Here is a 17,162-nt window from a genome sequence, read left to right on the forward strand (position 1 = left end):
TGCCCAAGGAGTTGAGCTGTCTATTTCTTTTGTGGTGAGGAGTTTGTTTCTTTCAGATAAGTTTTTTCATGAATGTTCTTTCAGATTTGTTCCAATTAAGAATCAGTGAACCGGAACAAGAGGCACTGTCTTGGCAGTGAATGATGAGCATATTCAGCATCTGCATCTGCAAATTCAGATCTTGAAGGGAAGGCTGCAGGATAAGTGAATAATCCCTGAGGTGATAGTTAACAAAGCTACACGTCGTCTCATTTATAATATATTTACATCAAGTTTAGCAGACAATCATGTTGTGTAGAAACATCAATAACCTTCTCGAAGTAACCTGTGCAATATTTTCTTTCGCTCAGACACATTGCTGATTTTAATATTTCCCAATGTGACAAATTAAAAAATTTACCTGCTGAGTTTGTGAATGAGTAATTTCATCAGGGTTCAATGTTGCGGATTGCACAAATTAAGCAGGAAATCGCCCCAGGGTAGATGTTGTGGCCCCTGCTGTGACATAAAACCAGGAATAAATGAACTGCTCGAACCTCTTTCACCAGGAAATGGCTGATCTGTGATCTAACTCCAGAAACACATCTTTGTCCCATATCCGCATAAACCTCTGCATAACAAAGATCTATCAATCTCAGATTTAAAATTTACAATTAGCAATTGTTGGTTCCAAACACAGCGTACGACATTTATCCCAGAAGCAGAGAATTTTCTTTAAAAAGTGTGCGGAACCTGCAATTGTCATATTCATAGAGATCGACAGCTTGAGTCACTGTTTGCGGAGTCTGCACATCCTTCCCGTGTGTGCGTGGGTTTCCTCCGGGTGCTCCGGTTTCCTCCCACAGTCCAAAGATGTGCAGGTTAGGTGGATTGGCCATGATAAATTGCCCTTAGTGTCCAAAATTGCCCTTAGTGTTGGGTGGGGTTACTGGGTTATGGGGATAGGGTGGAGGTGTGGACCTTGGGTAGGGTGCTCTTTCCAAGAGCCGGTGCAGACTCGATGGGCCGAATGGCCTCCTTCTGCACTGTAAATTCTATGAACTATTAACTTCTCTCTAGCTATCTCTTTTCTGCACTCTGCACTCCAGACACACTCTCCACTAGGAAAGAGCGGGAAAACCTTTTTATAGGTCCTGACAGTGTGGCCATCTAGTGTTCAGTTGCCTGTCCGAGCTTAATATAGTGTGATCATGTATTACTACATATAGAGATCACTCCAGCTGCATTAGAGGCAGTTCGGAAGAGTTTCACTACATTGATTCCACAGATGATGGGTTAGTCTTATGAAAAGCGATTGAGCAGTTTAGGCCGATACTCTTGAATTTAGAAGAATGAGGGGAGATCTAATTGAGGTACATAAGATGCTGAAAGGTATTGACAAAGTAGACATAGGGGGCGGGATTCTCCGACCCCCCGCCGGGTCGGAGAGTCGCCGGGGGCTGGCGTGAATCCCGCCCCCGCCGGTTGCTGAATTCTCCGGCACCGGATATTCGGCAGGGGCGGGAATCGCGCTCCGCTGGTTGGCGGGCCCCCCCCGTCCCCGCGATTCTCCGGCCCGGATGGGCCGAAGTCCCGCCGCTAAAATGCCTGTCCCACCGGCGTAGATTAAATCACCTACCTTACCGGCGGGACAAGGTGGCGTGGGCGGGCTCCGGGGTCCTGGGGGGGGCGCGGGGCGATCTGGCCCCGGGGGGTGCCCCCACGGCGGCCTGGCCCGTGATCATGGGCCAACCGATCCGCGGGCGGCCCTGTGCCGTGGGAGCACTCTTTCCCTTCCGCCTCTGCCACGGTCTCCACCATGGAGGCAGAAGAGACTCCCTCCACTGCGCATGCGCGGGGATGCCGTCAGCGGCTGCTAACGCTCCCGCGCATGCGCCGCCGGGAGATGTCATTTCCGCGCCAGCTGGCGGGGCACCAAAGGCCTTTTCCGCCAGCTGGCGGGGCGGAAATTCGTCCGGCACCGACCTAGCCCCTTAAGGTTGGGGCTCGGCCCCCAAAGATGCGGAGCATTCCGCACCTTTGGGGCGGCGCGATGCCCGACTGATTTGCACCGATTTGGGTGCCAGTCGGCGGACATCGCGCCGTTTCCGGAGAATTTCACCCAGGATGTTTCCTCTTGTAGGGTGAAAGATCATGGGCTGGATTCTCCGCAGTCCCGTGTCCAAATCGCATTTGGTGCGGAGGGGGGGGGGAGAATCGGCTTTTTCACCCGAATCAGCCCGGCGCTGCTCCCGCGATTCTCCGGTCCCCGGACAATTGGTCGTCCATCAATCACGCCGCGCAGCTGGGGGGTCATTGGCTGAGGCCCTTCCAGTGATACTCCGATCCCGACCGGCCGGGTTACCAGTGGCGTTTTTCTAACCATGTCTGGCCGGTCAGGACTCAGTCCGCGGCCGCCCTGGTGGGTGGCAGGGGGATCCATCACCGGGGCAGCAATCGGGCGGGTCAGATAAAGCGATGCGGGGCCGAACGAGGGGACCTTCTTTCTTGCTGTTGGTCCGTGTCCGCCATGGTGCTTGCCGTGTCCTCTGGAATCCGGCGTAGTGCGCATGCGCGGACTTGGAACCGGAAGTGTGGGGGCCCGTATCCGTAGCCAAAGCTGCGTGAACCTCCCCGGGTCCCTGCTAGCCCCCTGCAGGTAAGCGTATTTTATTCAGGAATGTCTGGAGTAAAACGCCAGCGTTGTTACGCCGGCGTGGGGACAAGCCCCATTTTTGGATAATCCATCCCCATAGTTTTCAGGGGCGAGATTCTCCGACCCACCACCGGGTCAGAGAATCGGCGTGGGCCGTCGTGAAGACTGCCCCCGCCGCCCGCCAAATTCTCCGAAGGGAGAAAAGTCGGTGGGGCGTCAATCGCGCCGCAAGCCTCGGAGAATGGCACAGGTGGGCGCGAGGCAATGGATTTCGGGGCTGCCGATATTCTCCCGTCCGTATGGGCCGAAGTAAATCAAAACACCCTTCAATCGGCGTCAACCAGTGCTCAAGGTTGACGCCAACCAGCGTGGAGGTGGGTGACGGCCTGGGGGGTTGGCCGCTGGAGAGGTGATGGCGTGGCCGCAGTCTGTATGTGTGGGGGAGAGGTGTGTGTAAGGTTGTGTGTGTGTGTGCGGCGGGAGTGGGGGGTTAGAGTGGGGTGGGCTCCGAGGGAGTGCCGGGAGGGGGATGAGTGCCGGGGAGGGTACGGGGGGTCCGTGCCGGGGAGGTGGCCGTGGGCGGGGGTCTGTGCCGGGGAGGGGGATGGGGAGGTGCGTGCCGGGGAGGGGGACGGGGGACGGGGGGGTCCGTGCCGGGGAGGTGGCCGGGGGGGGGGGGGGCGGGGAGGTGCGTGCCGGGGAGGGGGACGTGGGTCCGTGCCAGGGAGGGGGACGGGGGATGGGGCCCGTGCCGGGGAGGGGGACTGGGGAGGTGCGTGCCGAGGAGGTGGGGGGGGCCGTGCCGGGGAGGGGGACGGGGAGGTGCGTGCCGGGCAGGGTCACGAGGGACGGGGTCCGTGCCGGGGAGGGGGACGGGGACGGGGTCCATGCCGGGGAGGGGGACGGGGAGGTGCGTGCCAGGGAGGGGGACGGGGGGGGGGGGGGATGGGTCCGTACCGGGGAGGGGGATGGGGGGGGGGGTCCGTGCCGGGGAGGGGGACGGGGAGGTGCGTGCCGGGGAGGGAGGGGGGGGTCCGTGCCAGGGAGGGGAACGCGGAGGTGCGTGCCGGGGAGGGGGGGATACGAGGGAAAGTGAGTTGGTCCACCTGGCCAGGTGCCAGCCTCCAACAGTCGGACACATGCGGTCCATGCCACCTGGTAAGAATCGGGTAGTATGGCCACAGACCGCACACCATGGCAACACCCGACCACTCACACCCCCCACCCATCCACCCACCCAGCACCCTCACACCCCCTCCCCAACCCCACCCACCCCACCCGCATGCACACCAGCCCCCCATTGCCGATCCACCTGCGGCACAACGGCCGGGCTCACACAGTTGCGGGTGGACGCGTGTCTATTGCAGGCCATGGAGGATGATGACAACCCGCCCTGCGGTGAGCTCCTGGCTCTACATCGTTGGACTATGTCTGACCCATGGCCACAGTACCACCATCTACCCGGACCATCCCTGCATGCGGCTGTGACACTGCAGCGCACGGTCCCGTCCTCTGCCCGGGGGGATGTTGATGGCGGCCCAGGGGGAAGGGGGCAGACTCACCTGGGGCTGAGGTAAGACCACCCCTCACACACACACTTACGCTCAACGTACATGACACCCCCGCACGCTTTGGACAGAGCACAAAGGCAGCTTCTGTAGGTGTAACATTGACTTTAATAACGAAAGCAGTTCATGCACGTGCCCTAGCCCCTAAAACACATCTGTGCCCTGCACCCGTGCCAACCTACTTAGTGTCTAATTCTTTGGCCTTACGGGCCCTTTGACTAAGCCTAGGTGGTTCCCCAGACGGTACAGCAGAACTGGAGGTGGACTCCTGCAATTCCTGCCCTCTGACACGGGATCCCTTTGGCAGCCGTTTCCTGGGGCGTCCTGGCCTAGGTGGGCCAGGCTGCGGCCCGGGCGACTGGGATGGCGAGCTGCCAGCCTATCCTGCCCGTTGCCCACCCGATGCACCTGGGACGGAAGGGGGGGAGCCCGAGGTGTTGAGGTGTTCTGGGACCTCCCCTACAATGGGACCCGAAACGGGCCCCAGCACCTCCTCCTCCCTCGGGGTGCCCGATGGCCCCCAGGCCTCTACATGGGTGGGGGATGCGAACGGACTGGCCATCCGACGCCCCCCCCCCGACATCTGGCGCTGCCAGTCCTGGAGGCCCATGCTGGTATCGACAGGGGTTTGCAGGTTTGCAGCCATGGAGCTCAGGGGGTTGGCAAACACTGTCTGTGACTGTGCGACGCCGGCTCGCACATGGGCAATGGCGCCGATGCCCTCAGCGATGACCTGCTGAGACTGGGCCATGGCCTGCAGAGACTGGGCCATGGCCTGCAGAGACTGGGCTATGGACTGCTGAGACTGGGCTATGGACTGCTGAGACTGTGCCACGGAGTTGAACCCCTCTGTCATCTGCCACTGGCGCTGGCTCATTGCCTCCTGTGAGAGGGCAGCCATGTCCTGGGCCACAGATGGCGCCTGCACGGAAAGCCCCAGGCCTCGCAAACCACTCCCCATGACTGACACCATCGCACCCATTGCCTCCACCGCGGACGCCACCCGTGCAGTGTCGGCCTGGGTGGCACGCATGACCGGCACCACTGCCAGCTCCTGGACGCGGGTGGACTCCTCCTGCGACTGCAGCCGCCGCAAGCCGGCCGTCACCCTCTTCGCTCGTCCCAGGTTCGGTGGTTGCATTGGACCTATGGGTGGGTGTGGTAACTCCAGGAACCCGGGATCCATCTGGGCGGCAGATGTTCGCATGCGCCGGGCTGCCCTCCGACCGCCCGGTCCCTCTGCTGCTCCTACCTCCACCTGCTGTACCGGGACGGCTGTGTTGTGCACACCAGTGAGTGTACCAGACGCCTCATTAATAAAGTGCCCAACCGAGGTGAGCGTCTCTGCGATGGTGGAGGGTGTTGGTGACAGCAGTGGCGTTGTGTCGTGCGCATCGTCCGACTCTGAGTCCATGGCACTTTGGGGTGGCAGTTCGTCTCCACCCATCCACTCTGTGTCACTGTCCTGTATTTCAGTTTCCTGGGTAGGGGTGTCCTGGGTAGGGGTGTCCTGGGTTGTGGTTTCGTGGCTCGGCTGTGACGGGGGCCTGTGGCTGCTCCTCTCGTCGCTAGGTGGCACACGCCTGCGTCGCCGCACCCGCATGAGACGGGGGCGCCGTCTCCCTGTTGCTCCAGGTCTCTCCGTCTCCCGTGGTCTCCGAGGGACATCGTGCGAGCATCGCATGCCAGAGGGTCCGGGTCTCTCCGTCTCCCATGGTCTCCGAGGGGCATCGTGCGGGCGTCACATGCCAGAGGGTCCGGGTCTCTCCGTCTCCCGTGGTCTCCGAGGGGCATCGTGCGGGCGGTCTGCATCTGCGGGGATGGGTGCCCCGACGTTTGCTCCTGCGGTACACAATGAAGCATGCATGGTTAGACACGCAGGCAGTGATCAGGTGATATGGGGAGGGGGGATATGGGGGAGGGGGATATGGGGCAGGGGGGATATGGGGACGGGCTGTCGGTGGCTCACTTGCTGGTGGGCACCCGACCTCTGCATCAGCGTCCTCAGGTCCGCCAGCCAGCTCCAGGGCCCTTTCCTCATGTTCGGTCAGTGGCCTCTCATCAGCTGGGCCTCCTCCAGTCCTCACATGCTCCCTGGTGTTGGGTGCGCGCTTCTCCTGTGGGGGGGGGTGCAGGGGTAAAAGGCAACAGTGTTAGACAGGTATATGAATGCACGCCATCGGTTGCGCGTGTATTGCAGAGGTTAAGGTTAGGGCTGGATTCACTTGGGGATATGGGGAGGGGGGATGTGGGGGAGGGGGGATATGGGGGGTATGGGGGAGGGGGGCTATGGGGGAGGCGGATATGGGGGAGGGGGGATATGGGGGAGGGGGGATATGGGGAGGGGGGATATGGGGGAGGGGGATACGGGGGAGGGGGGATATGGGGAGGGGATATGGGGAGGGGGGATATGGGGGAGGGGGGATATGGGGATGGGGATATGGGGGATATGGATATCGGGCGGGGGGGGGGGGCTCACCCTGGCTGCCCTGACGAGGTCGTTCACCTTCTTGTGGCACTGGGTGCCTGTCCGTGGTGTCAGGACCACAGCGCTGACGGCCTCTGCCAGCTCCCTCCACAGACGCCGGCTGTGGCGTGGGGCGACTCTGCGGCCGTGCCCGGGATACAGGGCCTCCCTCCTCTGCTCCACTGTGTCCAGGAGCGCCTCAAAGTCGCGGGACTGGAACCTCGGGGCTGAGCGGCGGGCAGCCATCCGGTTGGGTCTTCTGATCGGGTGGGGGGAGCAGCGAGTCTTATGAGCCGCACGGCGTGAACCACGTGAGCCAGCGCGGATAGCGTCACGTCGCTGCTCGCCCATTCCGTGCCGGAGACTTTGCGATGTTTTGGGCGCCGGTCGGCGGACATCGCGCTGTTATCGGAGAATCCCGCCCCAGGTAAGGGGTAGCAGATTTAAAGCAGAGATGAGGGACGCGATTCTCCCAGAAAATGACAGGCGGCATTATTCAACTATTTGGGAACAAAGTCCCATAGCCGGCGCATTTAGCCGCGTGTTTCCTGGCGCTCGCAGTGCCGAGAAACACATGGCTATGCAACACGACTCGTGTTGTGTAAAGGGCCTCAGTGGGGAAAGCGCGGCCAAGGCCGCACATAGCCCCGATTTGTACACTGGGAGTTCTACTCGGCGGAATTCCCCAGTGTAGCAAGATATCGGGACACCATTTAAGAATGTTGTCCCGATCTCCAAGGCCCCCAAAGCGACCCCATCCCTCCCCAGTCCAAACGCACTACCCTCGTCTAATCGCATGCGCATTGCGCAATCTGGTGCCCTGGCAGTGCCTCTACCAGCTGACAGTGCCAACAGGGCACCTTGGCAGTGCCATGCTGGCACCCAAGTAGCACTGGCAGGGTGCCAGGCTAGCACTGCAAGGTTCCAAGGTTTATCAATTTCACATTGACTGTTATCAATTTTTACAAATGTACCATAGAAAGCATCCTATCTGGCTGCATCACAGCCTGATTTTTTTTTTAAATTTAGAGTACCCAATTAATTTTTTCCAATTAAGGGGCAATTTAGCGTGTTCAATCCACCTACCTTGCACATCTTTGGGTTGTGGGGGTGAAACCCATTGAAACACAGGGAGAATGTGCAAACTCCACACAGACAGTGACCCAGAGCCGGGATCGAACCTGGGACCTCGGCGTCATGAGACTGCAGTGCTAACCACTGAGCCACCGTGCTGCCCATATCACAGCCTGATATGGCAACTGCTCGACCCAAGACCGTAAGAAACTGCAGAGTCGTAAACACAGCGCAGTCCATCACACAAACCCACCTCCCATCCATTGACTCTGTCGACACCTCCTGCTGCCTTGGGAAAGTGGGCAGCTTAATCACAGACTCCTCCCACCCGGGTTATTCACTTCTTCCATCAGGCAAGAGATACAAAAGTCTGAGAACACGCACTTACAAAAACAGCTTCTTCCCCGCTGTTACCAGACTCCTGAATGACCCTCGAATGGTCTGATCTGATCTCTTCACACATCTTCTCTACTGAGTAGTACTGCGCTCCTGTATGCTTCACCCGATAACTGCGTCTATGTATTTACATTGTGTATTTATGTATGCCCTATATTTTTTCTTTCATGTATAGAATGACCTGTCTAGGCTGTACGCAGAACAATACTTTTCACCATACCTCAGTACACGTGGCAATAAAACAAATCCCAATCCACCAGCAGTGCCAGAGCACCACCCTGCCCAAAGAACATGCAGCTGGGGGCCTACCATCCACTCGGAGACTGCCACGAGTGCCGTTCCATCTGGCCCCGTTTGTGGAGACCAGGGGCGAAATTCTCCGGAAACAGCGCGATGTCCGCCGACTGGCGCCCAAAACGGCGCAAATCAGTCGGGCAAATCAGTTGGACCGCTGCAAAGGTGCAGAATGCTCCGCATCTTTGGGGGCCGAGCCCCAACCTTAAGGGGCTAGGTCGGCGCCGGATGAATTTCCGCCCCGCCAGCTAGCGGAAAAGGCCTTTGGTGCCCCGCCAGCTGGCGCAGAAATGACCTCTCCGGGCGGCGCATGCGCGGGAATGCTAGCAGCCGCTGACGGCATTCCCGCGCATGCGCATTGGAGGGAGTCTCTTCCGCCTCCGCCATGGTGGAGACCGTGGCGGAGGCAGAAGGGAAAGAGTGCCCCCACAGCACAGGCCCGCCCGCGGATCGGTGGGCCCCTATCGCGGGCCAGGCCACTGTGGGGGCACCCCCTGGGGCCAGATCGCCCCGTGCCCCCCCTTGGACCCCGGAGCCCGCCTGCGCCGCCTTCTCCCGCCGGTAAGGTAGGTGGTTTAATCTACGCCGGCGGGACAGGCATTTTAGCGTCCGGAGAATCGCGCGGGGGTGGCCCGCCAACCGGCGTGGCACGATTCCCGCCCCCGCCGAATATCCGGTGCCGGAGACTTCGGCATCCGGCGGGGGCGGGATTCACGCCAGCCCCCGGCGATTCTCCGACCCGGCGGGGGGTCGGAGAATCTCGCCCCAGTTCTGAATAGCTCTCGTCCGAGGTCTCTGAGGTGAAGGGGATGAATGACAAAGTCTCAGGAACCTTGGGAATCTGCACATTAGCGTGAGACGAGCTGTCTCGCTCTAATATGCAGGTTTGACAAAAAAAGATCCCGCCCACAATGGGCGAGATTTACATCGCAGCGTCTTGTGAGATCATGTTTGATCTTGCGAGGCGTTGCAAGCCAGATAGATTGCGGTATCAGGGTCTCCCAGCTTTTATTGGCCATGCTGCGCTGTGGCGAGCTGCTTTTCGGGTGCAGCATGGCCATTGGATCGTGCCCTTGGTGTCATTTTGGGGGAGTTTTGGGCAACAACCTGGTGAGTCTCCTCTGCACCATCTCTCGTGCAATCACATCCTTCCTATAGTGTGATGATCAAAACTGTACACATTACTGTAGCTGTGGCCCAACAAGCGTTTTATACAGTTCCAACATAATCTCCCTGCTCTTATATTTTATGCCTTGGCTAATGTACAAGGGGACTTTACCCCCTCCCTGCTGCATCCCACACAATGGGCATGAAATTTGCAGTAAGGATTAAATTACTATAACTAAAAAGTACTATCGGCCTGAGGCCTGTTATGAATGCTCCTACTTCAGGGCTACCCCAGAATGTTTAGGTTTTGCGATGAACTTTCCCTCAAAAAATGGGTGAGTAATTATGTACGAGTGAGGCTCCATTCCTCATGCTTTAGCAGCTATTTAAATCTAACACTGGTTGGCCAGATTCTGCAAGGCTCTGGAAATCCAGCAGCTGAAGTTAGGAGTGGCTGAAATCCACAGACAAGCGTCGTTCAGCACTGCTTGTGGGCCATGAGTGACAGGAGTGCTTTACCCTGGACCTCATAAACTAATCTCCAACAATTTCCCCCATCCAGTAATCACACACACCATGAATACTCTCGCAACAAGAACCTGGGGCGAGATTCTCCGAACCCCCGCCGGGTCGGAGAATCGCAGGGGGCTGGCGTGAATCCCGCCCCCGCCGGTTGCCGATGTCTCCGGCACCAGAGATTCGGCGGGGGCGGGAATCGCACCGTGCCGCTTGGCGGGCCCCCCCGCTCGATTCTCCAGCCCGGATGGGCCAAAGTCCCGCCGCTAAAATGCCTGTCCCACCGGCGTAGATTAAACCACCTACCTTACCGGCAGGACAAGGCGGCGCGGGCGGGCTCCGGGGTCCTGGGGGGGGCGCGGGGCGATCTGGCCCCGGGGGGTGCCCCCACGGTGGCCTGGCCCGCGATCGGGGCCCACCTATCCGCGGGCGGGCCTGTGCCGTGGGGGCACTCTTTCCCTTCCACCTCCGCCATGGTCTCCACCATGGTGGAGGCAGAAGAGACTCCCTCCACTGCGCGTGCGTGGGAAGCTGTCAGCGGCCGCTGACGCTCCCGCGCATGCGCCGCCGGGAGATGTCATTTCCGCGCCAGCTGGCGGGGCACCAAAGGCCGTTTCCGCCAGCTGGCGGGGCGGAAATTCGTCCAGCGCCGACCTAGCCCCTCAATGTTGGGGCTCGGCCTTTGGTGCCCCGCCAGCTGCATTCCGCACCTTTGGGGCGGCGCGATGCCCGTCTGATTTGCGCCGTTTTGGGCGCCAGTCGCCGGACATCGCGCCGTCTCCGGAGAATTTCGCCCCAGTATTTATAACAAGTCTTCTTTTCTTCTTGGGCAGTCCCTCAGGGTTGAGGATGACTTGCTTCCACTCCGGTGAGGTGGGTTCTGCGGTAGCTGAATAGTCCGATCCTGCGCTCTCCTTCCGTGTTCACGCTTGGTCTTCGCGTGTTCCACCATGTGACACTTGAGGTCATTGGTGCCCTCACAGGTGCTTCTTCTCCAGTTTGTGAATTCGAAAGCATGCAGTTCCCATGTGTCAATGGGGATGTTACTTTTATTTAGGGAGGTGTTGGGTACTCTGACACACAGACGAACCAACACGGTTGCGTATGGTACAACGCAGTTTTATTTCATTGAACTATAAACATAGTAAACTCTGGTGTTCAGCACATGGTGAACCTCTGAGTGGCTGGCAATGAGGTCTGTGCCCTGAGCTCTCTCCTGCTCGAGTGCCCAGGAAGTGTCGTGTTCCCTGCTTTGTACTGTGTATGCTCTTGTCCGTGATTGGCTGTCGTGTTGTGTGTGTTGATTGGTCCGTTGATCTGTCCATCATTATGTGTATGTATGTGCTGTGATGTTCACCTGAATATCATGACACTTATAACGTTTCCTTTGCCCTCCGAGTGATAGCTTACCATTGTGGAGCTCAGGGTAGACCATTTGTTTTAGGAATCTTGTGTCGGGCATGCGGGCAATATGGTCCACCCATCGCAGCTGGTCGAGAGTTACCAGTGCCTCAATGCTGGGGATATTGGCTTGTACGCCTATTGTCGTGGAAGTAATAAGTCAGAGACTTCGAGCTTTGTTTCAGGTAATTTATTTTGACACAATATCATGGAGGGGTTGTAACAGTCAGAGACCACTCCAAACACCCGACCTTACAAGTTGAAGAGCATACATTTATACCATGAAATAAACAGCATTGAGGACAAAAACAGCTTCTGCTTGCCATGTTTACATTAAAGAAACATTGAAAATGTTGTTTGTTCAATATCGAGTACAATTTTGTGTCTCTTGCCAAAACAATTCTAAAGCAACTTGTCAGCAAGAAAAAGGCTGCACAGCATCAGTATTTGTTTACATTATTCGACCTTCCAAGTTTTGTGCAGAAGCAGTTAGAAAATATAGCCAAGCAATCCCATCATGCTTTTACAGGTGCCTTTTCTTTAATAGCAACTAGATATTAATGACTAATTCGCACACTAAATTCCCTTCTACACCTATCCTGCCAGTGGATATGCAGGATTTTGCGGAGGCAACGTTCGTGATATTTCTCCAGGGATTTGAGGTGTCTGCTGTACATTGTCCATGTTTCTGATGCATACAGGAGAAGGGGGGTTGACCACAAGTAGTTAACAAATATGCTAGCAATAGAAACATTTTTGCATAGAGGCACAGAAGGAGATATTAGGACAGGTCATCAAAAACTCTCTCAATGAGTAGATTTTACAGAGAAGTTTAGTGAGGGAGTTCCAGAGCTTCTAGAATGCCCTCATGAAAGCTCCTGGAACCCAGGTAACTGAAGGCACAGCAATCAATGATGGAGCACTCAAGATTAGAGATACGCAATAAATCAGAATTGGAAAGCGCAGTTATCTTGGAGGGTTGTGGGGCTGACGGAGGTAACAGAGATAGGGAGGGGTGAGACCAAGGAAGCATAAGCATTTTAAAATGGAGATGTTGTTGGATCAGGAGCTTGTGTCAAGCAGCAAGGGGGGGTGAGGGATGGACGGGACTTGGTGTGAGTTCCGACGTGGGCAACAGAGATGTGAACAAATTCACCTCGATGTAGGGTGGAAGATGGCTGGCTGGTAAAGACAAGTCACGGGGTTACAGTGGGGTTTCAGCAGCAAACTAAGATGAGGCATGGTGGGAGTCGGGTTATGTTACTGCTTTAGAGTAGCAGAAAATGCTGGAAATAGTCAGCAGATCCAAAGTAAACAGCCTTGGTGATGGAGCCCATATATGATCAGAAGAAGATTAGTTTTAATATCTGAATCCTTACTAAATTTGCCATGGCCTGTATATTCGATATTAACCATCAACCCTCAGGAAATGATAACGGATAGCTTTAATTTCAGGAGCTGCATAAATACCGACTCTTAACCCGAGGGCTGAAGGATAGCAAATATTGTCTTAGTTTTTCTTTTCCAAGAGACTAGCATGGAAATCACACAGTCTAATGTTCATCATGAGGAAATAGTTGGGCCAATGTACAAGATGGAGTTTATTTAAATGTTCAGCAAAGGGACAAAGAGCAAGAACAGTTTGAGAAGGTAAATATAGAGTGCATTCAATAAAGCTCTTTGTACACAGTTTGTACACAGTTTGTAATTGAATTCAAATTGGCTTCAGAAAGTGTTTTTTTCCCTGGAACCTCACTGAGGGATTGCATTTGGGTCATTCGGTGCCACAACCAAATGCCAAACTGAGATGTTTAGAGTTTGTCAGTATGTTACGGGGGCCTTGCGTTGCATTCGACACGGCATCTCGCCCTAACACATCATCAGCTGCACGATATTGTGGATGACGCGTTCTAGATGTTTCCGCTTGAGGAAGCCCTAGGTGATGCTGTTCTCAGAGGGATTAGTGGTGGGAAGGGAGGAGGTTGAAATTTTGTTGATCGGTTTGCCCTTGTCTTGGCCCCATCCGAAACCCAAGGTCACTTGAATAGCAATGAAATCAATACTTTTTCTTTATTTTGTCATGGGATGTGGGCATTGCTGGCTGGGCCAGCCCACCCTTAGTGCCCTTCAAATGAGAAGTTGTGTGAATGTATAGCCTTACATACCCCTTCCAATTTGCGCGCCCCCCCCCCCCCCCCCCACTGTGATCTGATCACTTTGATATTTGGTTGCAGCACCAAATGGCCCTTGAATGTCAAGTATGTCACCTAAGAATGTCAGCTAATGGCTGTTTAATGCAGGTGTGACAGCTACTGGCATTACAATAAGGTGAGACCGGTGAGAATTCTGGGGAGATGAGCATCCCGCCTTCAACAGCCACATCATGATGGAAGTTGCCATGAGAAGAGAAAGTATCCTTCTTCCATCATACTTTTATCAGTGGTGCCAGAAAGGGGCAGATATTCAGCCAGTGCCAAACATTGTTGAAATAATGCTAAAAACATGGGGCTGGATTCTCCGGTCGCCAACGCCGAAATCGTGTTCGGTGAATGGCCGGAGAATCTGAGTTCCCGACCACATCGTGGCTGCACCGCTTTCGCGATGCTCCACCCCTCCAAAGCGCCGTACTCTACGAGTACGCCGTACCACGTATCGACGGCCTCAGGACATTGCCTGAGGCCCGACCCCCGATGCTCCCCCCCGACTGGCCGAGTTCCTGACGGCATGGGTCTCTCATGGTCTCACCCGTCAGGAACTCGGCGTGGCGGCTGCGAATTCAGTCTAGTGCCACCACAGTTGGGGAAGAGCCAATCTGCGGGCGGGGGGGGGGGGGGACATTATCCGGGGCTGGGGGCACTGTGCGGGGGGAGTCTGGGGTGCGCGAGTTGGCAGAAGGGGGACTATTTCGTGGGTGGGGCCGCAGCCATGTAGCACGGCACGGCCGCTGCAGGCCGCCACCGTGCACATGCGTGGCCATGGACATGGTAATTCTCCGGGGCGTATTGGCAGCTAGAGTGGGGTGCTCTACGCTGCCGTCCTGCTAGCGCCCAGCAAAACGGGGAATCGGTGGCTGTTTTACGCCATTTTTCCTGGCACCACCATTCCCATGCCGGCTAAGACCAGGGATGTTATGCTGCTGGAATTCTTTCAAACTTGTGTACTGTGTGCAGTTCTGACCACCTCATTACAGTAGGGATGTAACTGCATTAGAAAGGGAGCAGAGGAGATTTGCGAGGATGTTTGCCAGGACTGAAAAATTGCAGACATGAGGAAAGATTGGATTGGCTAGGGTTGTTCTCCTTGGAATGGAGGAGGCTGAGGGGAGGTTGATTGTGATGTGCAACATTGGGAGTTCAGTGACTTAGGGGCATTGATTTAAAGTGATTGGTGGAAATATTAGAGGGGAGATGAGGAAAAATAAATTCACCCAGAGTGTTGTGGGAGTCTGGAACTCACTGCCTGAGAGGGTTGTTAAGATAGAAACCCTGAACTCATTTAAAAGATATCTGGATGTACACCTGAAGATCTGACCTGCAGGACTACAGACCAGATACTGAGAATTAGTATTAGGCTGGGTGGCTAGTATTTTTTTGGCCGGCTCAGACAAGGTGGGTCAAGTGGCCTCCATCTGTGCCATAAACTATACGATTCTAAGAACCTAACACTTGAGATTAGCTCCTGCGTTCCCCACAAGATGCGGGAATGTGGAATAAACTCCCTGCGAAAAGTAAAAGTAATTGTTTCTGTTTCAATGAACATCTGGGTGAAAATCTGTTCATATACCAAATTAACAGCTACGAGGATGAACACAGCGAGAGATAATTGAATGTTCCCTGGAACATGCTGGGCTACTGAACCAAGGGGACCTTGGGAAAGCATTGCCAAGGGAAATAACTGCCGAGGATGAATCACTCTGTTTATCATTTTGGACAATTAATTTGGAGGCCTGTTCCTTTCAGGGACTTAGGGAGACCATGAAAACCTTTTCTTTTTAATTATAAAGAGGATAAAGTGTGTAGGCCAGAGTCGACAATAGAGTGAATTTGCTGGTTGGATGGCATTTACTAGTTGCATGCTCCTCCGATATGTTTGTATTTGCTAATGTGTGCAGTGACGTTCCATTCACAAGTTTTTGTGGAGTGAATTTCACTGACTATTGGTCCAAGTGATGTGTGGGAACCACAGCAAGGCCCAATGGTGGATTGCCAGAGAATTCACTGGTGTTCAAAGTTAAGATTATCTCACACAGGTCACACTATTTAAACAATGGGACCTTGTATTTTGAAATAAATCAGTATGTTTTCTCTTGAGTAATTATGGCACAGAAGGAGACCATTCAGCCCATCAACTCCATATCTGCTCTGTAGAGCAATCCAGGCAGCCCCATCCCCCCGTCGTAAGTCCATAACCCTAGAAGGTAAGTTCCCTAAAGTGCCCATCCCATTTCCTGCCGACGTCAACAATTTTCTATTTCCACTGCCCTCGAGAGAGAGAGAGAGAGAGAGAGAGAGAGAGAGAGAGGAGAGTCCCTCACAGCGAATTCCCTAAAGTCTCTACCCCGGAGCAAGTGCTGGAAAATGGGATTAGAATAAATAGGTACTTGATGGCCGGCGCAGACATGATGGGCCGAAGGGCCTCTTTCTGTGCTGTGAAGCTCTATGATCAGTAACCACTTTGCCGAGCTGAAGTAAGATTGGGCAAGTTCTTGTTTGCAGCGCAGTCAAGTGTATCTGTTCCCTTGCAGACGAGAACAAGTTCTCAGAAGCCATCTCGGTGCTGCTGGCTTGGTTTGAGCGTGGAGAGGTGACCCGGCGCTCGGCGAACAATTTCTATTCCATGATCCAGTCGGCCAATAGCCACAGCCGGAGACTGATGAGTGAAAAGGCAGCACACGAGGAGGAAATGGAGCATGCCAAGGACCGATTCAAAAACGCTTTAGCACAGATCCTGACTGGATGTAAGTGAGATTTGCATATTGGCCTTCTCGATTCTGTTTAAGTCTCAGGGTAAGTACTGGTGCTGCAAGTTCTAGAATATGGGCCCATCTGACAGGACTAGATTTTCAGGTAGGAAATCTTTCACTTCATCTCCTGAGTCAGAAGGGATTTTGTAGGAATTATGAACCCTGACTCTATAATTCACATAGCTGCAGCTATCATTTCACTGATCCCCAAGTGCAGATTTTCACATCAGAAGGAATGGGCGCAGCAACAACATATAAAATAACATGTTTAATTGGATGGTATGTAATAGCTGGATGCTAACTTTCCTGACAGGATAATGAACCTGCATGACTGGAACAGACACGAGACGGCTGCTTTGCCAACGTGGGCACCAATGGGAAATCAGGCAGGATGTACATCATTCCCAAACCACATTGCTCCCCTGAAGTCCAAACTTGCACCCCTCGCCCCAGACACCAAGAGCAGAGTTTTCCAGCCCTTCCCACTGGCAGGATGACCCTGAACCTCCCACCCCAGCCCCCACAGTGGGATCCCCAGCAGCAGAGAGTGTGAGCCCTGCAAAGCCCTGTAGACATCGGCAGGACTGGAAGATCCCGTCGTCGACCAATGGTGGGCCACCTCCGCCAGCAGAAAACATGCCACGTGGTGGTGGTTGGGGGGGGGGGGGGGGGGGGGGGGGGGGGGGGCAGAAAATTCCACCCGTTAACAAATGATTTCAAAATAAAATAACTTTTTTTTTT

The 17,162-nt window shown here is 55.1% G+C and overlaps 1 protein-coding gene across 3 annotated transcripts in view; it reads left to right on the forward strand.

The window, feature by feature from the left end:
• The window catches only part of enox1 (ecto-NOX disulfide-thiol exchanger 1), a 391,926-nt gene that overhangs the window by 141,537 nt on the left and 233,227 nt on the right, over positions 1-17,162 (forward strand). For all 3 annotated transcript variants that reach the window (XM_072514330.1, XM_072514332.1, XM_072514329.1), the window contains exon 6: positions 16,203-16,415. In XM_072514330.1, coding sequence (XP_072370431.1) covers positions 16,203-16,415 — 213 coding nt within the window. The remainder of the gene's footprint in view (positions 1-16,202; positions 16,416-17,162) is intronic.

The sequence above is a fragment of the Scyliorhinus torazame genome, chromosome 8, assembly GCF_047496885.1.
Source record: "Scyliorhinus torazame isolate Kashiwa2021f chromosome 8, sScyTor2.1, whole genome shotgun sequence".
Lineage (NCBI taxonomy): Eukaryota > Metazoa > Chordata > Chondrichthyes > Carcharhiniformes > Scyliorhinidae > Scyliorhinus > Scyliorhinus torazame.